This window comes from Phascolarctos cinereus, unplaced genomic scaffold, assembly GCF_003287225.1.
Source record: "Phascolarctos cinereus isolate Bilbo 61053 unplaced genomic scaffold, phaCin_HiC Scaffold_4;HRSCAF=312, whole genome shotgun sequence".
In the NCBI taxonomy this organism is placed as follows: domain Eukaryota; kingdom Metazoa; phylum Chordata; class Mammalia; order Diprotodontia; family Phascolarctidae; genus Phascolarctos; species Phascolarctos cinereus.
Window position 1 is genome coordinate 211,246,169 of NW_027555847.1, and position 25,756 is coordinate 211,271,924.

General features: G+C 37.8%; 1 protein-coding gene across 1 annotated transcript in view; it reads left to right on the plus strand.

Annotated features, from left to right (window-relative positions):
* The window catches only part of LOC110193535 (otoancorin), a 54,061-nt gene extending 37,510 nt beyond the window's left edge, over positions 1–16,551 (plus strand). Inside the window, 4 exon segments of the mRNA XM_020965405.2 lie at positions 7,271–7,413; positions 9,457–9,593; positions 10,851–10,948; positions 14,585–16,551. Of these exon segments, the coding sequence (XP_020821064.2) occupies positions 7,271–7,413; positions 9,457–9,593; positions 10,851–10,948; positions 14,585–14,959 (753 nt within the window). The 3' untranslated portion in view covers positions 14,960–16,551.
* The last annotated feature ends 9,205 nt before the right edge of the window (positions 16,552–25,756 follow it).

Sequence of the window (25,756 nt, forward strand, 5' to 3'; positions counted from 1 at the left end):
ATAATCCAATAAAACGAGTTATAGATTGAATAAGAAAACAAAAACCTTTTCCCGGGACCTCAGGCTTGAAACCTAAGATTCATCCTTATTGCTTATAAGTTTTGTTAGAGATTTTTCTTCATCTATTTTTTTCCCTTAAAAAATAGTCTTTGTTATACAGAGTGGCTTTCATGAAGGGAGAGCAGTACTAGAAGAAATTAAGCAATGAAACAACAAATGATATCAATAAAAAATTTTAAAAGAAAAAAAAGAAGCAGTGAATTACACTCAGTGTTATAGAGCGTAAGCTATTGCTTCAATGAGGAATCTGTAGATACAAGCCACATACAAGTTGGCAAGTAACAAGTCCCTGGCATAGCTATATGGAATCTACTTTTTCCTAGCTCGAGAGAGAAATCTGTTTTCTTGGTTTCACACTGTTCCCACCCTAAGCCAGCTAGGCTTTCTCATCCCCGTGGTCCTTGAGGAGGAGAAAGGTCCTTTAATTCTTTTTGGTTGTTGCTTCAGATACAACTCTTGAATTTTAGCCAAGATTACTGATCCACACAACCCAGAATTGACTGCTTTTTTTTAACTGTTTATTATACCCACAAATCTTGTTATAATTATACTTTATCTGTCTGAGTTAGTTCAACTCTTCAATCTGTATCCCTTTGTTACTGCTTTTTAATGCAATTTTCTTTCTTCCTGCCACACCTCACAGAACTTTCTACATTCTTTTATTCTGCCCTTTTGCCCTATGTATTTGGCTCCACACCAGAAGTTTTCTGTTAGTGATATTATCTGTTGTCCATTTTAAAATACCCCCAAACTTAAAGCTACTTTCAGTAATTTTGGAGACCAAGTAGTACAGCTGTGGGCTTGTAGAAAATAGAGACTTTCTCTTTTCACTGGTCACTTGAAACATTAGAACTAAAATGATTTCAGATATGACAGTTAAAACAAGACCATGATGTGGGGAAGTAAAGGTGTATGCGCGTGTGCCTTCACTCTCATGTGCCCACGTTTATGTGGGTTTCATGATTCTTTCTATTACATTAATTCTAAAATGTAACTTGTTTTTATATTTAGAAACTTACTCTGACTCTGAATGTTTTTTCCTTTTGTCTTTGTATCCCTGGTAGCTTGCTCAGTGTCATGGGTGTCTATTTGCTTAATAAATGCATGTCAAATTCTATTTTGTCTTTTATTATTGATTTTTGTATTGATGCTTTTTGGTTTTTACTATCACATTCACTTCCCAATATATCCCTCTCCCTTGCCCTTTCCATTGCTGTAGCAAGCTATCCCTTGTAACAAAGATTTAAAAAGAAAAAAAAAGTTCAGAAAAACCAGCCAACACATGAACATATGCAATAATACACACTTGTTGTCCTCTACTCCTGCAATGAAAAGGAGGTAAATTTTCTCAACTTGGATCAATTGATTTTAATTACCCAGTGTTTGGCTTCTTTTTATTGTTAGAATTTAAATTATTATAGTTTCTCTCTCTCTCTCTCTCTCTCTCTCTCTCTCTCTCTCTCTCTCTTCTCTTTCTCTCTCTTTACATATATATATATATACACACACACACACACACACACACACATATATACATACATAAGATAGATGTGGATTTATACATATACACACATGTGTGTATGTATATATAATTTCCTGGTTCTGCTTACTTCACTGTACTTCAATTTATATATTTACCATGGTTCTCTGAATTATTCATAGTCCTTGTTTCTTATGGTACAGTTTCTTAGGATCTAATACATTCATAGTTCATAATTTGTTTAGCCATTCTGCAGTTCACAGGCCCCTATTTTCCAGTTGTTTGCTACCTCAAAAAGTACCACAATTAATATTTTTAGATATATGGGAGCTTTCTGTCTTTGACCTCTTCGGGGTAAATGATTAGGACAGGGATCTCTGAGTCAAAAGGTATGTATATTTTAGGCATAAATTAAAAAAAATTTTAAAAAGCATAATTCCAAATTGTTTTACAAAATAGACTAATTCTTGGCTCCACTGACAGCACATTAGTGTGCCTGTTCCCACAGCACCTCCAGCATTGATTATTTTCATCTTTCATCTTTGTCATTTTATTGGGTGTAAAGTAAACCCTCAAATCTGTTTTGATTTGCATTTCTCTTATTGTTAATTAGGAGCAATCTTTTATAAGATTGTTAATAGTTTGCATCTATCTTTAGAAAATTTATATTCTTTGACTGCTTTTCCATTAGAGAATGGCTCTTGATCTTGTTTTAATTCCCTATACAATGTGAATATTAGACCTTATCATATATATTTGATGTGGAGATTTCCCCCCAATCACCAATTTCCTTTATTTTAGTTCCATTGGTTTTGTTCAGACAAAAGCTTTTCAGTTTTGTCTAATTAGGTTATCTACTTTATCTCTTGCAAACTTGCCCCATCGCTTTCTACCTTGTATCACATTTATTATTATATGTTACATCTGCCCTGTTAAATTGTAAATACCTTGAGAGCAGGTACTATGTTTTCTTCTTTGTATCCCAGATGGTTTGTACAAAGTAGCTGCATATCAAATGTTGTTGAAATGAATTAGATTGGGAGTATCTAGGTGGTGCAGTGGATAGAGCACTGGCCCTCGAGTCAGGAGGACTTGAGTTCAAATAAGGCCTCAGACACTTACTAGCTATGTGACCTTGGACAAGTCACTTAACTCTAATTGCCTCCAAAAAACATACACACAAAATAAATGAATTGAATAATATCTGCATTTTATTGCATTAAGTCTCATGAATCCCTTTTGATTCAAAGTCATAATATCCTGACATCCCTTCTTTGTCCTATTTCATTTTACCGCCTTTAGCTCCTTCCGCCAGCCATTTTTTTCTCTTTCATAACTCTCTAACAACACTGGTACCAATTTATTTGACCATCTGTTTCTGTTTCCTGACAGACAATTTCTGGTCCACTGAAAATTAGCACCAAAGGATCACATTTGAACTTAACATACACAAGATCCTTCTGTCTTGGGACAAAAAGATATTCACAATTTTCATATAATGGGGGAAGACCCAGAGCACTCCAATATAATACGGAAACAGTGAAACAATAATGGGGGCAGCTAGGTGGTACAGTGGATAGAGCACTTGGCTTGGAGTCTGGATCTGAGTTCAAATCCAGCCTCAGACACTTACTAGCTGTATGACCCTGAGCAAGTCACTTAACCTTGTTTGCCTCAGTTTCCTCCTGTATAAAATGAGCTAGAGAATGAAATGACAAACCACTACAGTATCTTTACCCAAAAAACCCCAAATGGGGTCATGAAGAGTCAGAGAAGAGTCAACAACTGAACAACAACAAGAATAATAATAGGGGACTGAAGATAAACTCTTTAAGGTTTACAAAGATTTCACATACATTATCTCATCTGACTTTCACAACAACCTTGTAACGTAGGTGCTGTCATTACACCATTTTGCAGAGGAGTGGGCAAAATTCAAACTCAGTGCAGTACTTTGCCCGTTATGCCAGTCTATCACACTGAAACTAGAGTGGAACAGTGTAATTTAGATGTTATAATTCCTCATGCAAAAGTGTCTATAGATTGTGTCAGTTGAAGGTGGAGAGGGAGGATAAAGGGATTTCATAGTATACCAACACCTGTTCAGTGGAAACTGAGATAGAGACTCATAGGCTGCTGTTACAAAAAGAAGAAAGGAATTTAGATATAACCTAACCTCTTTATGTTATAGATAGGAAAACGGAGGCTCTGAGAAATAAAGTGATTTATCCAAGGCAGTAGCAGAGCCTGGACTAAAATTTGAGTCTCTCAACACTTTCCTTCTCTATTCCTTGCTAGTTTTAGGAAACCTTTAATGAATTTTGGAAGGCAGTAGGCTTTGATCTCTTTTGATAGTAATATGTACTTGACTGCTGGTTAACTTAGTGGGTCTCTGGTTATTTAAGCCCTGCCAAAGCCCATGGCTCAGTCTCCTAAAGAGGCAGTCAAGTCAGCTTCATTCTCTTCTATGGTCCTAGACTGTATCTTCAGTTTATCCAGTCATCTTCCATTTGCACAACTGTTGGGCGCAAGAGACGCTGTGTCAGAGAATGAAGAAGGCTAGGTGCAAATGATCCCTGCTTAATTCTGGAGACAGCAAGGTGTGCTTTCTAGAGCAGTGTAGTCAAACTCAAATAGAAATGGGGCCGCTAAGCCATGTATACATAAGGATCTCTGCTGGTTGCTTATTGACTTAGAAAACCACATATTAACATTATCTATGTTCTATTGTATCTTTATTTTATTGAATATTTCAATATTACATTTTAATCTGGTTCTGCTGTACTAGGAAGTATTGCTGGCCATAATAAGGCTTACTGCCCACAGATGTAGATCTCTGATCTAGAACACTGGACTGAGCATTAGGGACTGAGCCCACACTAGGAATTTTTGTGCCCAGGACCAGTGGCATAAAACATAACTTCAACTAGAAGGGGAGCAAAGTAGAATGGGGGAGGGGTCTGCCATCTGGCAGCTTCCTTTCTTAACTAATCATTCTTGCTAACCAGTTGCTAAAGTTCTGTCTTTGTGCAAGTTTAGGGTAGCCAATGACCCAGTTTTGTTCCCACCCCCACCCCCACTCCAAAGTTATGGCTATGGTTAGAAGACCTGAATTCTAGTGCCAACTTTGCCACCACCTGCCATTTTGACCTTGGGCAAGTTATTCAACTCCTGTTACTTTGTAAAATGAAGGGGTTGGACCAGGTGATTATGTTCCTTGCATTAGTAAGTTCTGTGGTGATGTGATATCAGTTAAGTGGATGGTGTTAGAGGAACAGTCACTTTCCCGGAATTATATTAATGGCTACTTCAGCCAAAGAACTGTTACAAGAAAGGAATGGCAAAAAGTACAGTTGTGAATAGAGTGATGGAAATCTTATAATTATTCACTTCTCAGTCCTCAGTATTGCTTTCAAGGTATTAGCATTAATTGCTTTAGAATCATTAGGAAAAAGCTGTGGAGTCACACAAGGGAATATATTCTGATTTTTCTCTCATGCTAGGCTTCGTTGTTATAGGCATTAATGGCAAGAACAATTTAATGCTACTTAGCAAGAAAACAATTTAACTTTGAAATGTATTGTTTGCATTCACTTTTAATTACAGATATATCTGATATTCTGGGAAATTGAGTTGTTAGCAAGAAAATAATGAAGCTATACTATCAAGTTCTGCCTTAGGAGGTTAGAAACAGGAAGGGAAAGGATTTCTGTCAACCCTTCTTGAATTCCATTCTAGGACAGACAAATACATTGATGCCAAAATTATGCAGTCTTTTTAAAAAGCAAGATGGGCTCTAGGTAATTCATGTATGGAATGGTTGGGTGTCAGTTCAGGCCTTTATAATTAATTAATTTACATTTTAATTGCATTTTTCTTAGTTTCAATAAAAAGTCTGAAGTGAGAGGTACCCTATTTGTAGTAAATAGAAGGAATGCTTAGTTTGCATTTTAACCCCAATCATAACTTGAGTCCATGTAAGAAAGTATAATGGCAAACATGCTCAAAAATACAAGAGCTCAGAGGCTAAAATGACTATAAATTTGTATTTTTAAATTCAATTTTATCTTATTTTCAGCCTTGAATTGTCCCTCTCCCTTTCCCCTCCTACCCTTCCCCCTCCTAATTGAGAAGGCAAGACAATAAAACAAATATATGTGATCATGTAAAACAATTTGCCACATTAGCTATGTCCAAAAAAATAAAGAAAGAAAAAGGAAGAGAAGAAAATATGCTTCAGTCTGTACTCTGAGTCCATCAGCTTTCTATCTGAAAGTGGAATACCATATTTTATCATGAGCCTTTTGGATTTGCGATTGGTCATTGTGTTGATGAGTGTTATTAAGTCTTTTAAAGTTGATTATTTCTATAATATTGCTGTTGCTGTATAAATTGTGCCCCAGTTATGCTCACTTAGCTTTGCATCCGTTCATACAAGTCTTCTCAGGTTTTTCTGAAACCATCCCTTTATCATTTCTTACAACACACTAATATTCCATCACATTCATATAATATGACTTGCTCAGCCAGTGTCCAATTGATGGGCCTCTCCTCAGTTTCCAATTCTTTGCTACCACAAAAAAAACTGTCATAGATATTTTTATACATATAGATCCTTTTCCTCTTTAAAGAAATTCTTTAGGAGGGGCAGCTAGGTGGCGCAGTGGATAGAGACTGGCCCTGAAGTCAGGAGTACCTGAGTTCAAATCCGGCCTCAGACCAAACACTTGACACTTACTAGCTGTGTGACTCTGGGCAAGTCACTTAACCCCAATTGCCTAAAAAAATAAAATAAAATAAAAATTCTTTAGGATATCAGGCTAATAACAGTGTTGCTGGGTCAAAGGGTATGTACAATTTAATAACTTTTTGGCATAGTTCCAAATTGCTTTCTAAAATTCCGCCAACAATGCATTAGTAGTGTACCTGTTTGTCCAGAGCCCCTCCAGCATTTGGCATTTTCCTTTTTTGCCATCTTAGCCAATCTGCTAGTACCTCAGAGTTGTTTTAATTTGCATTTCTTTGTTAGTGATTTTAGAGCATTTTTCCATATGGCTATTTGTAGCTTTGATTTCTTCCTCTGAAAGCTGCCTATTCATATCCTTTGATCATTTCTCAATTGGGGAATATAAATTTGTATTAAAAATAAAACAGTAATTTTAGTTGGTTTAAAATAAAAAAGTCAGCTTCCTCTTAGAAAAAGTTACCTTAATTGTCATTGCTAATTAGAGAGGCACCATAGTATTGAGGGAAGTGTAATAGGCTGAGTTGCTGATCCTGGCTGTCTCTCTAGTTGTGATCTTAGATAAGTGGAGTCACCTCTATGAGTCTTGGTTTCCTCATCTGTAAAATGGGGAGGATTGAACTGGAAAATTTATGAGGTACCTTCCTCATCTAAAATTCCATATATTTAAGGTAGTTTTAATGATGACTCAAAATATAGTAAATTTATTTTCTCCTTTAAAAAGAACTTGAGGGGGCAGCTAGATGGAGCGGTGGATAGAGCACTGGCCTTGGATTCAGGAAGACCTAAGTTCAAATGTGACCTCAGACACGTCATACTTACTAGCTGTGTGACCCTGGGCAAGTCACTTCACCCCATTGCCTCACCAAAAATAAAACAAAAAACAAAGCAACCTGAATAGTGATCCTGGAACTAGTTTGTTTTTCTGTCATCCCCACTCATGCCTGAATGTTTATTTTACCTTTTCTCTGATTTTCTTGTTACAGGCTAGTGCCATTCTTCGAGGCTTTCTGGAAGACTCAGGCCATCAAATACAGGAACTAAAGAGCTTTGATTTAGTAGGACTTGGTGCTAACTTGTGTGCCATCAGCGTTAATGAAGTTCCATTGATAAGTAATTCAGAATTTAGGTAAGAAATGACCTAATTAAACAAAAAAACAAAGAACTTAAATGAGAGTATCCTCAAGTGGATCAAATCTTCCAGATGTCATTTAGTATAAAATTCTGCCTTCAGAGAGGTTTAGCAAAACTATCACCAATATTTGAATGAATGAATGAATGAAAATGCATTTTTTTAAAGTACTTATATGTGCCAGGCAACATGTAAGCTCCAGGGAAAGTGATATTGAAATAGAAACAGTCCCTTCCCCTAAGGAGCTTGCATTCTAATAGTGAAAGAAGAGGTAAACAGGGAAAGAAGTTGTGTTCTGGGAAGGTAGAAGGGAAAGAGGGATATGACCCACTGCTAGGCAGACAATGAGATGGCCTGGATGGATAGCTGAATGAGATGAACATGCTAAAGCATGGTGTGGTATCTAGGGTCAACAAGTATTTAATAAACTAAGTGGATTCGTTTGCGCACACACACAGTGTCACTAATGGACTGGGTTGGGTGCTATGGAGCTCCAGAAATTACTAGGTTAACTTTCACACCACGCCAAACAGCTACGTGGAATGTGAAACTAAAATATGTTCTGGTGCCTATTTAATATCTTTCCTCTACTACAAAGTACTTCCTTGTATCTAAGCTATATGCTTTTCTAAAAAAAGTTTTTAATTAAAAAAAGTTTTATTAAAAACTTAACATTGAGCCTCACTATGGAACAACTAAACTTAGTGCTTTTTCATTTAGATTAATTTCAGTGCATAACACTATCTCAGGCACTGCCTCCAAGGCCCCATCAGGATTCTTTGTCCAGTTATTGAAGTTTGATTATAAAGCAATGGTGTTGATTTTTGAAAACATATTACAACTTAAGAATTCAAATGAGTATTTTGCTCTTCATAATCATCACCTTGGAAGGCCATGCACTTATTCTAATCCTTTGAAGAACATTCATGTAAATGAGTGATGTGTCATGGTAACATAGGAATATAATCATGGTTATAATAACAGTTCTTATATACCATCCTTTGCTTTCATTGCTTTTTAGAGTTTTATTGCTTTTTTTGTTTGTTTTTTTATATCAGTCATTTCCTAAAATACTCCTCCCCCTACCCTGTAATTGAACCTTTCTATATAACAAAGAAAAAGTTAAACAAAACCACCCACAAAGCAGCTGGGCCTGACAGTGTAATCATACCTTCCATTTCTTTACTGAGAAGAGGGGAGTATATTTCATTATTTATTGTTTAGATTAAGATTCCATACCATTCTTTCAATAAATAGGGGGCACATTGTGACATGTGGGCTATGGACATGATTTTAGTGAATTAATCTTATCACTTCTTGGTTCAGAAATCTTCAGTGGTTTCCTATCACCTGAGTAAAATTCAAACTCTTTGGCCTGACATTTAAGGCCCTCCTGTTTCTATTTGGATTACCTTTCTAGCCTTATCATATATAGTTGCCCCCTAAACAAGCTATACTTGTGGCCACATTGGACCTCTCTCTAACCCTCAAATAAATGTATTTTCCTTACTGCCCCCTTTTAATTGAATATTACTCAAATACCATTTCTTCTATGAAGCCTTCCCTGATTTCTCTCTTCTCTCTCCCACAATCAGTAAAATCCTTTCCTTCCTCAGATCTCATCTGTGTATTTTTAGTGCACTTAGATTGAAATTTTGTATTTGTGTTTACAATCTGTATTTGTGTCTTAGCACCCTACTAGGCGGCCATTCCCTATCCCTAGTGAAATTTTTAGCTATACAATCCTCTGTCTGGAGTTGTGTTTTGTTTTTGGCAAGAAATGTGTGCAAATCTTATTGGTTCCAGAGGGGACACACATCCCCATGGGATGTTGCCTTTTTCCAGCTGACAAAGAAAATATAAAATCAAAGACATAAATCATCAATCTTAGATATTTCCTACTTCTTGTTCTACTTCCAGCTCTCAGGCTGAGTCAAAGAATGGGTTTTCACCAAATCTGTCCTGGGAAGGGAGACCACATTTGAAGTATTTTCCTGCAGGGTGCTCCAAAGTAACTCTGTAACTGTTCTCTTTTCCTAGCACTGTCGCTGCTAGAATTGGTACTCTGCTCTGTAGCACTCCTATCCTGGGAGCATTCAAGAGGAAGGCGGAGGCCATGTTTGGGGATCCTGCCGAGTGGAGCAGTTCAGTGATATGGGAGTTGGGCACCATTGCAGGTAGTAAGTGTTCTGTACTCATAACCAAGCATGTCTTGCCATTTCTCCCCCCACCCCATCCTAATATTACAATTAGGTATAAAAATAAAAACAGAACAGCTTGCTAATACATGCTCTAGTCTTGAGCTGCACTTTTCCTCTAAAGCATATATTAATTAGTCCAAGAAAATCTACCATGTTTCAGATCGAAACTAGAGGTGCATGAATGAGATTAACTTCTGCGCTGATAAACAGTAGCTAGGTGGTACAGTGGATTTCCCAGCCTGGAGTTCAAAAGACCTAAGTTCAAATCGAGCCTCAGACACTGACTAGTTGTGTGACCCTGGGCAGGTCACCTAAACTTTAAGTGCCCCCTCTGCCTTGGAAAAGGGAATTTACATCCCAGGAGTTTCCTATAGTTGTGAAATCACAGATCAAATCCTATGTATGTGTGTATATATCTGTATACATATATACATGCACACATATATGTATGTGTATTCTAACATTTTCATTCTCTAATTCTAATATTGATGAGAATATCTGGCCGTTAAGGTATTATATTATTGTTCTTTTGTTTTTCAATCATTTGACTCATGACCCCATTTTGGGGTTTTCTTGGCAAAGATACTGGAGTGGTTTGCCATTTCCTTCTTCAGTTTATGTTACAGATATGGAAACTGACACAAATAGGGTTAAGTGACTTGCCCAAGATCAAAGGAAAGGAAAAGAAAGATGAAAGGAAAGGAAAGGAAAGCAAAGGAAAGGAAAGATGAAAGGAAAAAGGAAAGGAAAGGAACAGAATGGAATGGAACAACTCTGGGAAGTAGGTGCTTTACAGATGAAGAAACTGAGGCAAACAAAGGTTAAATGATTTGCCCAGGGTCACACAGCTAGTCAGTGTCTGAGGCTAAATTTGAACTCAGGCCTTTCTGATTCCAAGCCTAGAATTCTATCCATTGGGCTGCCTCACTGCCCATATATATACACATACATACATACATATGTAGATGTGTGTATATACATATACATATATGCGTTTTAAATATTTTGTTATGTTTCCCACATTGTTGTAATCTGTAGTCAGTATATAACAATATATTACATGGCTACTTGTGTGCATCATAGGCAATACATTAGTGAAATGACTGAGTTTTACAATGTGTCCCTTTTTGATTATTGTGTGGAAAAAGCAGATCTCTACATTGCACTGCACTTTGAATAAAACTAGGTGTTCATGAGGGAACAAAGCCATCTAAATTGTTTTTTCTTCCCTAGCTGGATTAACAAAGGAAGAATTAAGTATGCTTGATAAGGATTTAATGCCTTATTTCCAGCCATCAGCAATAAAATGTATTCCTGAGGAGATCTTCAAAGTAAGTATTCTGTTCCTAAAGAACAAATATAAGTTAAAGCCATTTTTCTTCATGTAAGATAGTGATGAGGAATAAATTCTTAGCTTGGAGGGAATCTGCACTGTTGTATGATTCTCCTAATATGCCCAATGGTGTCATCCTAACCATCTTGAGGTATGAGATTTTTTTAAAGCAGCTATCTTAGCTTGCATGCGTGCGCACGCACACGTGTGTGTGTGTGTGTGTGTATGTGTGTGTGTGTGTGTGTGTGATTGGTAAGCTATTAGTATGGGGATGATATTATGGGCAGATAAGGACAGTGTTTAATGAATCGGATCATTGGATTTAGGATTGAGAGCTGGAAGAGAACTTAGAGATCATCTGGTCCAATCCTTCCATTTTAAAGAAAAAACCGAGACTCAGAGAAGTTAAATGACTTGCCCACCCTCACACATGTAGTAAATGGCAGAGCCAAGATTCAAGTTTAGGTCCAAAGCACAATTTCAGTGTTTCACATTCATCCCTGTCCACTGCCCCATGCAGTCTCCTTATTGCCCTCCAAAAGACTGTCTACCAGTCCTTTACAGCTCTCCTGAACAAATTCTCATTATATTATATCACCTGGCATCGTCACTGTCATTCTTAACCATCAGTCTTAAAAAGTAGGAGGGCAGGTCAGCAAAAACAAAAAACACTTTTTGGAATCTCCTATATGTAAAATATTGTCTTAGGTCTTGAGAGAGATACAAAGAAAAGAAAAACATCATGGTGTTGTCCCTCAAATTGCTTCTAATCTCTCTAAGGGAGAGAAGAAAAGTACAAGAATTACTATGACATAAAATTCAATGTTAAGTACAATAGAGTGGTACAAAGTGCTCTAAGAAAAATCATATTTTGATGCTTTGATGGTTATATGTTCTCAGCAATGAGGGTTCTCCCTCCCCTTGTGGGGATCACAAACTCTCCATGCCCTCTTTTGGTCTACATCCTATCATAGATCCCTCAAGGAGAATCTCCCACAAATGCTAGAGATTTTCCTATAGGTCCTTTGTAATATTTTGCAGGCACCAGAGCAATACTCAGGCCACTTTTTTTCCTGATTCTCAGTTCATCGTGTTTTCTGGTCACAGGTCTTCTACACCACATCTTATGCCCAAACTATCATTGGTTGTATGTTTCAGTCTACTTATCCTCAACATGTGTCTTTCCATTGCTTTTGGGTCAATTGTAATTCTTAATCTTCTAAGATCACAGTGTTCCATAATTTGTAGCCATAGTATTTCTGAGAGAATGTCAGTGTTAAAAATATGATCTTTTAAATATTAAAATATTATGTATTTTAAAATATTAAATATTTTTAAATTATTATATTTTATTTCAGGGCACAGTTTTGTATCGTTAAAAGCACTGCACAATTCCTCAAATGTAATTCGACCCATTTTCTTTTCCACTTCAGTCCTAGACTCAATCCATTATCTATCTCCAGTGCCTATCCCAGATGTATGTAGTGATGAACTAAGTAGCCTGCCCAACTGAATATCATAATCATGACAATATACATGCATAATTAACTTTTTGTGTGTGTGTGCTTCAAACATTTTCTGCGTGAATGACTAGGCCAACTTCTTTCAAATAGTCATGGATTTCATTTAGATGATTCTATAATGCTTTAGGGCTCTGTGTAACCAACTCAATGTCTGCAAAAAACTAGCACCTGGAGAATCTTATCATTTATAGTAAACCCTTCCTCCAATCAAACTTTGTACAGGACATTCTCCTTAACTATTTTATGTCCTATTTTATATGATAATCAGAAGATTATTGAGCAGAGTTTTTTTATCAATGTATCTGATATTTGCATGGGAGACACCTAGTTGGAAGAGAGCTTTTAAGACTACATTTTGCTATGCCATGTCAAAGCTTTTTTTGTAACCAAGAAACAACAGGCAGTGGTATGTTATATTCCATTACTCCTGTCATCATTTGTGGAACCATGAAGATGTAATCTGCTACAAAGAAAGGTTCCTTTTTTTTTCTTGTTCCTTTCTCATGTTTTCATCAAGGATACTCTTGCTATATATACACCAGTCTCTTAAAGAATTAGGTCTATGAGTCAGTAGTTACTGATGTGTTCTTAGTTGTCTTTTTTGGCGTTAGTCTTGTCTATGACCTTTTCCATTCATTTGTATTTGTCTTTTTTCTTCTTTGATATTCATTTTAAAACTGACCTCTGGGTACCTTTTAAATTATCTCCTTTAGGATAGATTTTATTTTCTCAATATGTATTTGATCAGGTCTAGTTGCTTTTCCTAAATTTATTTCCTCGAGTGCCATATCTAGTTCCTTATTAGCATATCAGGTATTCTGAGTTGCTAGGGTCCAAATGAGCCTCTTTTCTGCCATGCCTATTGACTGACTGCCACCATTACTGTGGAAGCTGAAGGCAATTTCATAGGATAAAGGGCTGTTTTGCATTTTTGGCTATTTCATGGGCTACCACGGCCAAAGAATTCATCAGCCGATAGCCAACCTATTGCTGATGTATATTCCCATTTTTTTTAGGCTGGTACTCAGACAGAAGACACAGTCTATTTCTAGGACGATTTTAGAAGCCTTTCCTGCTTGGTAGAACATTCTTGGTAGAATACTTGTCTCAGTATTATAGAACCCAGGGTCACCTCCATAAGGTAGCAGAATAGGAATTTATGGGGGTTATTTGTAGTAACAGTAATAATTACATAGAAACATTACAATTACTATATGTCTATGAGAAATTACATAACTTAATTCTATTAAATTAGGTCTTTTTTTTCCATTAATAAGCATTTGTTTTGTCTTGCACCACATCACCACATTCTTCCCTCACCACTAAGAAAGAAAAAGGGAAAAACAAAACCTTTGTAGCAAATATGCATAATCAAGCAAAATAATTCATAAATTGGGTGTTTCCAAAAATGTCTCATTAGCCATCTTGAGTCCATTACATCAAGAGCTAAGTAGCATTCTTCATTATCCCTCCTCTGACGTTGTAGCTTAATTTCTGCTGCATCTTTTAAAAAGTGTTTTTACATACATTTCATTTGAGCCTCACAACAACCCTGCGAAGGAAGATAGTACCAGTAATATTATCCCCATTTTATAGATGAAGAAATGGAGCTGCTTCTTTGTATCAGTTATTTGTGTATATGGTGTACTCTCGAAACTCCCTGAAAGCAGTGTCTGTATCTCCATACCTTGAACATAGTGGACACTTAATAAATATTTGTTGAGTTTAACTGTCTTATTCAAAGTTGCTGAGATGATATAGAACAGGGGTCCTGGATCCCTTGGAGAACCCCTTCTCAGAATAAATGAATAAAATAAAAATACATAGGCTTACAGAGGAAACTAATTATATTGAATACAATTATCAAAATTTTTTAAAAAGTTCACAGACCCCAAGTTAAGAACTCCTGGTGCAGAATAACACAGTTCGTGTTCACAGATCGTAAACCAAGTATTCACTAGAGCAAAAAAAGAGTATGGGGAGGTTGGAAGGAAGTTATTTGTGAGGGTCTATACAACAATTGATAGAAACAATGTGGCCCGAAAGACCTCTAGTTTTTTTAAGTTTTTGAGGGTGTTCTGAGTGTGTTTTTCTTCTTTACCATCCCCCAGGAACTGTCTCCAGAGCAAATCTCCAGTCTGGGTCCTGAGAATGCTGCTTGGGTGACAGAGCCTCAGCGGAGACACCTCAACATGCTACAGCTGCAGAGTCTCCAATTGGCACTAGATGGCGCCAAGACGAGCTTCCAGCTAGAAGCATTGCTTAATATGGGCACCACCAGCATTACACATTCCCCTTCCTCAGATTGTGAGCAAAACCACATTTCTGTCCCTTCTTTCTCTTCCCTACAACACACACATATGCACCAGAGAGATAATGAGAGACTCAAGGTGATCCTCCACTCAGTGCCCAACAAATTTCAGGCAGTCCTTCCCCCTTCTCTTCCCCTGGCCAAATTATTCCTAAAATACAGCAAATTAGGGTGAATACACAGGTGCTGAGTTTTGGGACTCGGGTCCTGTTTACCTGTAGTGACCTAGCTAGTGATGCTAGGACAAGGGAGGTAACTTCTACCAGCTGATAATAAAATAGGTCTTTTTCCTGAGTGTGCACAAGATCAATCCTTTTGAAAGACAGAAAAAATATATAGGCTGCCATCAGTGCCCTTTCCCCATACTCATTAGGGTCCACCATTACTCTTCTCCTTTAAGACTGCTCTTGATTTTTCATTTTAACCAGATTTCACCTGAAGAAAAATGTTGATAGGGAGTTGTGGTGTGGAGTGAAAGGAGGAAGACACTATATAGTTTGTACAAGGTCCCATATCCACCTCAAGCTGATCTTGGATATCATACTCCACCTAGGACTCATCTGCCCTGGTTTGATATTTCTTCCCTCTTCTTTGAATGTACATTTAGTTCACAAGATATAGTTCATGGGTCATTGATAATAAAAAAAAAAGATATGGTATAGATATAAGAGGAAGCATGATAATAGTGGATAGAGAGCTGGCCCCGGGGTCAAGAATATCTGGATTCCTCTCACTTCTTATGCATGCAGACTATGTGACCATGGTAAATCACCAAACTGTAGTGCTCTGAGTCACTCTTTAAAATCATAAAGTGCAGAGTAGTTGCCTTTTTGCATTAGGTGAAGTACTTTTCTCACTAGAGGTTTTCTATACCAAAGAAGTCACAGGTCTGGTACTATATATCCATATCCTGAGGCCATGCATTTTCACTGGGTATCGTCCATGTTTGGAATTCTCTCCTTTTTCTTTGCCTCCTGGCTTCCCTGACTTCCTTCAGGTCTCAACTAAAATCCTGTTTTCTGCAAGAAGCCTTTCCCAGGCCCCCTTAATTCTTGTGCCTTCCCTTTTTAGATTAACTCCAATTTAATATGTATGTATGTATGTATATGTGTAAATGTGTATATATATCTATATCTATCTATCTTGTTTGTATATAATTGTTTGCATGTTGTCATTATAACATGAATTCCTTGAGAGCAGGGACTGTTTTTGCCTTTCTTAGCACAGTGCCTGGCACATGATAGATGCTTGATGAATTTTGTTGATTTGACTCAATATAAACATGGTCAAGATTCCCTTTTTTTCTTCTTTGTCCCACATAAAATAATGATTTAGCTTATTTCTAGAATACAAACACATACCATATACATGTTGACTTGACTTGTTTGTTGATACATATGTATATTTGTGTGTATATTCTGAAAATAACTTGAATTTAAGGTGGGGGAGGGAAGAAAAAGAGGAATTCCACGAGTCTCTTCCACAATCTTGTTTATATTCTTTTCCTCAATCCCATCTCCCTGTTTAGAATTTTAGAGAAGAGGGAAAAGAAAAGGAGAGATAACATGAGAAGAGAAAAGTGGGACTGATGTTAGATACTACTCAGAAGCTAGAATGGACTCAAAGAAGAAAATCTGGAGTTATTTCTCCTTCTTCCTCTTCACTAGCACCTTAAGTATTGACTCAAACAAAATGTTACTTTGGAAATTTTATGAAAATAGACATTATCTTTGTATTTGTATTTCCAAAACTATACCTGGACCTAGTAGATGCTTAATAAATTCTTATTGATTGAAACTAATACTTTGCCAAAGAAGCAAGTGATGTGATATAGCAAGGAATGGAGGAGATGGTGGCAGGTAGAGGGTGACATGTATATTTCTGTGCAGAAATCTAAGAGAATATATCAGAATTCAGATATGATCTTTTCAGGCTAGGCCTGCATTTCTGTGAAGAGAGAATGGGTTGGTATACTGTTTGTGTTTCAGAATAAAGAGGCAGCTATATATTTGAGCCAGAGTTATCTTGTTAGGCCCCTTTCTGCCTGCCTAACTTCATCAAGTTAATAATTTACTGTGATTTGTTGTCTACCTAGGACAAATCTGGAAGCATTAAATAGACAGGAATCCTCTCCATTCATTGGCTGAACTAGAATTTGGTTGTACTATTGTTTCAGCCAAGTGGGCCATTGATTAGGGTTTATAAGTTTTTTGGATGGAGAATTTTTATCCTAATTGAATTTGATTTATAAGAGGAAGACTTTAGAAACAGCTTTTGGATCCCAATGGGTTGTTTCCTTTAAGAGAGAGAAGATTCACAGGGAATGGCTTAACATGCCCTAACTTATTGAGAGGAAGCCAGAGAGAGAAGGCTATGTGGTTAGAGCACCACTGAATAATTCCCTTTTTTCCTGACTGCTGGATGCTGTTGTGTTTCCTCTGTTGCCTAACTGCATTCTAGTTGCTTTAACAACAATAATAGTAACAATACTTCCAAATTATTTAGAGATTTATAAGTTGCAAGGCACTTGACTAAGTCTCACATGCCATCCTTGTGGATAGGATGCGCACGCACACACACACACACGCACACACACACACACACACACACACACACACACACACACACACACACGGATTCAGAGCTGGTTGGATGATCCAAATCAGTGACTTGACAGGCCAGTGTCAACTCGGAGGGAAGTTTCCAACGGAGGGCCCCAGGAATCTGACTCAGTCTGTGTTTTCCAATATCCATGACAGATGAAAAGAGAGATGTTATATTTGTCAAATTTGCAGTTTGACATGAAGCTGGGAGGGGAGAGCTAACATTTTTGATGACAATAAATATATAAAAAGGTCAATAAGCTAGAATGATGAAGTGGATTAAATAAAATGAAATTTCATAGGAATAAATGTAAAACACTTAGGCTAAAAAAATTTCTTTACAAATTCTATGGTGTAGGTAGTATGGCTAGTCAGCAATTCACGTGGAAAAAAAAAGATTGTGAGATTTTAGTAGAGCATGAGCTCAAAGGAATTAAGAGTGGGTTAGAGCAGAAAACAAAACAAACCCCCACAAATTCTGCATCAGAGTGGCATGTTTTGCCAAACAAGGGAGTTGATAGGACATTGACAAGTAGAGCTTGTCCAGAGGAGGACAGCCAGGATGGGGACTTCAAATCATATCATACAAAAAGAGCCACAACTGGCATTTTTCATGCCCTAAATCAGGCTTCTCCAAACTCATGCCCTACTCTCCCCCCCTTTTTTTTTTCAAATGACGAATTCAGTTAGAGGATTGGAAAAGGCTCCATGGAGAATTCATTTTGTTAGAGCAGCTCGAGTGGGGCATGCTGCCATCTAGTGGTAACTTCCTATTTTAGTCATTTTTTGATAACTAGGCACTAAACTCAGTTGTTTCTATGCTGTGCTATCAATGCTTCCAAATGTTAGCACCCTGGGTCAAAGTTCTAAACACCCCAGCCTAGTTTCAGTTTAGCACATAAGGATCCTTTGAAGGCTGGGTTTGTTTATACTGGTAAAAAAGAATCAGGAGGCACATGAGATCTGTCATGTGGAAGAGGGATTAGCTTTCTACTTGGCATTAATGGTTGGAACTAGAAGCAAAGGGTGAAAGTTGCAGAGGCAAATTTGGTCTCTTTCCTTCCTTCCTTCCCTCCTTTCTTCTTTCCTTCCTTCTTTGCTTACTCCCTTACTCCCTCCTTTCCTTTCTCTTCTTCCTTCCTTCTTCCTCTTCCATCTTGTCTCTTTCTTTTTCCTTCCTTTTTTCCGGTAGAAGCTAGATAATCACTTATTTGAAGTGAAGCTGGATAATCAGTTATTTGAAGTGAACTTATTGAAGAGTAGATTCTTGGTTAACTTGTTGTTTGTCCTTTTTTTTTTTTTTTTGGTGAGGCAGTTGGGGTTAAATGACTTTCCCAGAGTCACATAGCTTGTTTGTCCTTCTTTCTTGAAGAGGATCAATGACATCAGGAGGGTGATGTATTGACTTGGTAATGAATTGGATTTAAGTGAGGCAGAACTGTACAAAGTTATCAGTCTCGCTCGCTCTCTGGTGATGGCCTAGGAGCTTTTATTTTGTAAGATATTTTGAGGCTTGGGGGCTAGATTTTTAAATTGTTAATCATTGTTTATTCATTTATTTATTATTGGACTTGATAGTCTCTGGGGTCCCTTTTAATTCTGAAATTCTGTGACTTTTCTCAGAGCAACATTATGAGGAATATAGTACAAGTATTATTTTACCTATCTTACTGATGAAGAAATAGAGATTTGGAGATTTAAATGGCTCAATCAAGGTATCATAGCTAGTAAATCTTAGAGACTGGCTTTAGATCCAGGCCTCCTAACTTAGGATCACAGGAGTTAGAAAAAGAAGGGACATTAGCAATTATCTATGTAATGTTTTCTTTTTACAGATGAGAAAACTAAGGCCCAAAGAGGTTACAGCTGAGATCAGAATCTGAGTTGGAAAGGACTTCAGAGGCTATCTAGTTTAACTTATACCTAAAATTGTGACTTGCCCAATGCCATTAGCTCCAAGTAACTAGCCAAGCTAAAATTTAGATCCAGGTCTTATGACTCCGGTTTCAGTGTTCTTTCCGCTGTACCACACAGACTCTTCTAGGTCAGACTTTATTCTAACTTTCTGCTTCTCCTTTAGCTTTGGCATCTCAGTTTTTTCTCCCCATCCCCCAATCATTGGATTTTACTTGTTGCCAAGACAGGACTCCAAACCTACCACCCACCCCAACCTATTGCAACTAGCTGTTAACCCCTTAGCTCTTTCCAAGCACTTGAAGGAGTTGACTGGCTTAGTTATAATTTGTTACAACTGATAACTGGACCTCTAGCCTTAGAAGACTTTCAGGGAAGGGTACCTTTACCTCTCAAGGCAGCCCATTCCCTTTGTGAACAGGTCTGATTTCTGGGAGGTTTTTCCTGGCCTTCAGCCTAAACCTGCCAATTTGTAACTTCCACTTACTGCTTTGATCTCAGGCCAAGCAGAATGTGGGATCCCTTCTCCCCTTGAAGGGAATTAGACTGTGAGACATTCGTCTATGAGCTCTTTGAGAACCACGGCTCTTTTTTGTCTTTCTTTGTATCCTTAGAGCTTAGCACAGTGCCTAGCACATAGAAAAACACTTAACAAATGCTTTTTGACTTGATTTGAGATTGCTAAATCAATGTCCTGAATACTTGAGGTCAGAGTTTAGTTAGTTAGTAGCTAAAAGCTGTCATAGGATCAAAGGTTTGGGTTATGTGCGGTTATACCTTCACACTGACATGAATGAAATCAATTTCCCAGCTTCCTTCAGCTATAGCTTATATTTATGCACCCCAATACATTTAATTTACCAGAGCTAGACCCAGTAAGTATTATTTCCTGGTATGTGTTTTATCTGCTTTTTCACCCAGACACTCAACACATGCCAGTAAAATGATGAGCAGTGAATTCAAGGAGGAGGAGAAGCAAATAAGCCAAAATAATTCCTACAATAGATTAGCAGTTTCTGAGTAATCAAGAATCTGTCTGAATGCCCACTGAGTCTGCAAGATCCACATTTTAGAGGTAGAGGAGTAAATTTGGGCAAGAGGCATTTTCCCCCACAAAAAAGTTTCTTCATCCTTTTTTTTCCTTAAAAGAAATATTCTTGTGGGTCTATTTTTCTGGTAAAGATATTGCTCTACCAAGTACCAGGATAACTCTAGTTGCCTAGTGTTCACTCTTCTGCTACTCTTTCTTCCTTCTCTGATGTTCCAATATCCCACTATTCTGTGTGTGTGTGTGTGTGTGTGTGTGTGTGTGTGTGTTTTGAACAGCAAGATTACAAAGATGGGAGGGCAGTATTGTATAGGGTGAGGGTTGTTGAAGCTTCAGTTCTCTGAACTTGGAAGACCTTTCCTCTACCTGTTTTCCATGAATTAAAAAGCATTTATTAAGCATTTACTATGTGCCAGGCACTGAGCTAGGTACTGAGAGGTAGGTATAAAAACAAAAATGAGACAGTCCCTGTCCTCAAAGAGTTTTAGCCTAGTGAGTCACAAGGATGGTGAGTGGAACCATGGGGCAATAGACTGTCATGTTCCTTCTAGAAGCAGTGGAAGTAGTTTTTTGATTACTATTCCCAGAGCAAGTGGTAAAATATAAGAAGTGATGAGAATACCTGTGCATTGTGATGGGGCAGATAGTCAAATGGCTGGGTTCCGTGAATATGGAGTATGATTTGGGGCTGGATATAGTATCTTACAGTTGTGTAGGATAGTAGGTGCTTGTGCTTAGAACTAGTTACTCCTTTATGGGTCCCCTGCCTTTTATGTTACTGGCACCCCTCATTCCAAACTTCTTCATCAGGCATTGGGCGTGTTTTTCTCTCTAGTCTCTGCCCACTTTTCCCCACTTTGGGGAAGGAGTTTCATTAAACTTTCCAGGCTGGAAGTCAGTCAACAAGTCTTTGCTGCACTGGGGATATATAGAAGGGCGAAAACACCATCCTTGCCCTCAGGAAGATTCTAATGCAAGGAGCCACCTTACAGCCAACTATATATGTATGAGATTTGTATAGAGTAGATGGAAGTTAATCTCAAACAGAAGGCACTAGCAGTGGGAAATGGGGAAGGAATTGGTTTGGGAAGGACCTCTTGCAGAAGGTGGGATTTTAACCAAGTCTTGAAGGAACCCAGGGAAACCAGTAGACCAAAATGAAGAGGGAGCACATTTCCAGGTGTGGGGAACAGCTAGTCGGAAGGCACAGAGTCAAGAGATGAAGAGAGAGACAAGAAGGAAGATATTACTGGATTGTAAAGGATATGAAGGAGAGTAAAGTATAAGAAGACTGGAAAGACAGGAGGGGGCTAGTTTGTGAAGGATTTTGAATGCCAAACAGTGCATTTTATATTTCATCATGGAGTTAAGAGGGAGCGGCTAGAGTTTATTGAGTGCAAAAGAACCAAAGGCAATGGGCCTCAAAAGGGTTTAAAAAGACTCCAGATGTCTCTTCCTCTTTTCCACATGTGCTATTTTAGGCTCAGGCTATTCCTAGGTTCATGTGGTCCAGATTCATGTGGTCTTTTTCTCTACTGTTGGAGAGTTATAAAATAAGGGTTTGGAAATATCTCTTAGTGTTGATCCTTTGTGTTTTTGCCAGGTAATACCTCCCAGCTATAATTGTGTCTAATCTCTCCCTATTGGTATTTTATCACACAATTGTTTCCCTCTCAGTTGTGCTTAACCCCATAGGGAGTACATGCAAGTCCATGCTACCCTAAGAAGACACAGTAGTTTACAAAAACTAATTTATTTAAAAACAAATGGTTAAAAAAAAAACCCAAACCCAGAAATCAAACAGACTTATGAGGTAAAAATTGGGAATACAGCTCAGCATTCTCCTGAGAGTGTAAGAGTGATAGTGACAAAAAATTTGGATGTTACTAGGTTTTTTTCCCCCTTTGGCAACAGAGATGACAAAACTGTAGCTACTCAGCAACTGATCTTTTTATCTCACCATTCTCTCCTGCCAGTTCAGTCATGGTAGTAGTGGGAGGCAGTGCCAGCAGCAGTAGCATTCATCATCTCATCCCCAGCAGCCTTTCTGACATCATTCCCTCATGCAACCTTTTTTTTCCACCTGCTCCTTTAGCAATGGGTAATGGTTAAGTCTTCTCAGGATCTGAAGATAAATATAGGATATCAGTTTCTAGCATCCCACTACTTTCTTCCCAAAGGTCAGAATTTTGCAGTCCCTTGCAAAATCAGCTGTGGCACACTCGACATGTAAAATTAAACACTACAGCATCAAAATCAGCTCTGAATGGAAGAAGGAACATTAACTTAGTATCCTAGCTAAATATCTCAGAGTATCATTCACACCAAATATACATCAACAACACATGCAATATACATAGAACAGTCGAAGTATTACTTGAGAGGTAATTTTAGTGATGTAGGTTTGAATTTTGTACAGAACATATTACATGCACATGTTATAGAAATGTATGCATATACATGTATAAGTAAGTACATGACTATATGCAGTTATATGCAAAGGATATATTAAGTTGGTAAACATTAGCAATGTCATCTATATGTGTAACCATTTCTCCGGTTTCTCCTTTAAGTTAGTCCTAAAGTCAATTAGACTTAGCTATCCTATGATATGCTGACCTACCTGCCCCTGATAAGATCTGTCAGAGTTCTAATCAGAGCTATAGTTTTCATCTCTTAACCTGAATTTGTGGAAGGCCCGGGCTGACTGGCAATGTTACTGTATTCTGTGCCCTAGGCATCTCTACAGTTGAAGTTTCAGGAAGGAAGTGTTGCCTCTGGGTTTAGTATTCTCCCATTATTTGAAATCTATCTTGGGTTTTTTTGTCACTCTTGTTCAGTCTTTTTCATTGTGACCTCGTTTTGGAGTTTTCTTGGTAGAGATCCTGGAGTGGTTTGGACACAAATTCTTCTCTTGAAGTGTTCATTTCTGAGGCATTATATGGTCCTGATAGCTTTTACACAACTAGTAGGAGGCCTCTTTTGCTAAGAACCCAGTGACGTAGATGTCCATCTGTCTCTACCTGCATATCTGGGAGTCCAAACAACTCATTTCTCACCAGAAATTGGTTGTGGTGAATTGCCTTTGGAGAGACCCCACAAATCTCTAGGACTGTTTTGTAAAAAGGTACATTGCTCAGTCTTTCCACATCTGGGAATGAAGTATCTTTCCATTAATTTCTTAGCAAAACTGGTTCTTCATTTAAGGTCTTTGTCAGTGAGACTGAGTATCATACACTCATTTGTTTCTTTTCTTTTTTAAGAAAATTATTATTTGTTTTTAGTTTTCAACATTCACTTTTATAAGCCACTGATTTGTTTCTTAAAGCAGTCTTCTGAACTGCTGTTAAGCATCTTTCGGCTTCTCTCTCAGCCAAGAAGTATACTGGTTCTGAATGTCTGCAGTGTCACCGTCCTTAGAGTCTCCAAAACACATGTCAGTAGGTAGGTAGCTCTTACCCAAACATCAGTAGGAAGGATATGGAGCCTGTGTCATTATTCCTGGTGGAGTTGTACTTGTTTACTAAGAAAGTCACATCTTGACTCCACTGAGATCTTCCCATCTGTGTCCCTTATTTGTTCAGCAGTATACAATTGGAAACTCAGGTTATGGGTCCCCTTGAGGTTAGTAAGGTGTGGATAGTTTTAGATGATATCATCCAAAACTAACATCAACTTGAGCAATATGTTTTCAGGGTCAGTGCTTTGGTCTGAATGGATCTTAGTAGGAAGTCTATGCATTGAGAAATATTTTTTTCCACAACATTTTAACAATCGTGGAAGCTTTCTGGTTCCTGGTTGGATATGTTTGTGCATTATCTTATCAAATATTCAGTCATCATCTACATAGGATTTGTTTTTATGATCTCCTTCCAGAGATAGGAAGGCAATGATGACCAAATCCAAAGGTTTGCTAGTGTTTATATTCTCCAAAGATGCTGTATGAATTGGTAGTACTTGTCTTAGTACACAAAAGGCAAAGTCTCACACTTCTTGGTGATAGCAGCAGCTTATCTGGGGCTACCAAAAATCCCTTTCTTACTATTGCTAGGGTCCTCTCCTGACCCATAGGTCCAAAATAATCATGCAAAGATTTCATGATCATAGACCAGGCCTGCAAAACTTGGGGCTCTGTAGCTGCTTACAGCCCTCAGGCCGCTTGCAGCTCGCCAAAGGATTTCCTCTACATGGAAAGGATATTTTTTCCTCTACATTTTCCAAAATCCTTTGGGACTGCAAGGTGCTCAAGGACCCCGTAAGTGGCCAGGTCTGCAGGTTATATAGGCCTGCCACAGACCCTGTGTGGAATTAGGGCCAGTCCAGTATAGTAAGCTCCACCTTCTGCCATTGTCCCAACAGAAGATGCCTTCAAAGTCTGGAACCTGAGTTTTTGGGTTTTTTTTTTTTAGCATTTCTGCCTCACTTTTTGATTTGTTTCTCTTTTCTCAGTCCTTTATCAGCCACCTGCTTTCACTGCCAATCATCCAGAAAAATGAGGTGAAGAATGCTGATTCAGTGAAGCAAGGTTCACATAAATTACTGTCATGCTGTCTGGTAGAAGTTCAAATTTCCAACTATTGTGATATTTGCTTGTAGCCTAGATTACATATACATACATACTTGTATGTATATGTTTATATATATAGATTATACACGTGTATGCATTGTGTGTATGTGTACATATATGTGCACGTGTGTATGTATATACATGTGTGTATATACGTGTGTGTGTGTACGTTTTTCACTTTTTTAGATATTACTTAGCTTTGATGTTACATGGCCTTTGGGACAGGGCATCTTTACCAGAATCACCAATCATCATTCTTCTTACAAATTCACCCAAACAGTTCGTGGCCATATTGTAAGAGAATCTTTTTGTAATATCCTCAGCCTCATACCCAAGGTCTATGCCAAATATCAGAACTTAATGCTCATTAAAAAATAATTCATTTCACATGTAGCTCTTATTTTTCAAAATATTGGTTCATAATGACAACATTAGATTAACTACATAACGAATGTGAATTAGCGGTGCAATATTATATACCAATGATACAACAAAGCAGTACTCTCAACAAATAATTTGTAGCAAATAACAGTAAAGCAGACACACAAATTACAGTATCAGTAGGCAGGGTACAGTAGCAATGACAGTAACAGCACTCCAGTTTCACCAACAAGCATCTAAATAATATGCAGAGTCACTATAGGCACCATTGAGTGCATGCTTTCTTATGTAAATTAAACACAGGAATTCAGCAAATTAAGTGCGAAGGTACTCTGGAACCTGAGTTCAAATACAGCCTTAGACACTTGCTGTGTGACCCTGGCCAAGTCACTTAACCTCTGTTTGCCTGAATCCGCTGGAGAAGAAAATGGCAAACCATTCCAATATCCTTGCCAAGAA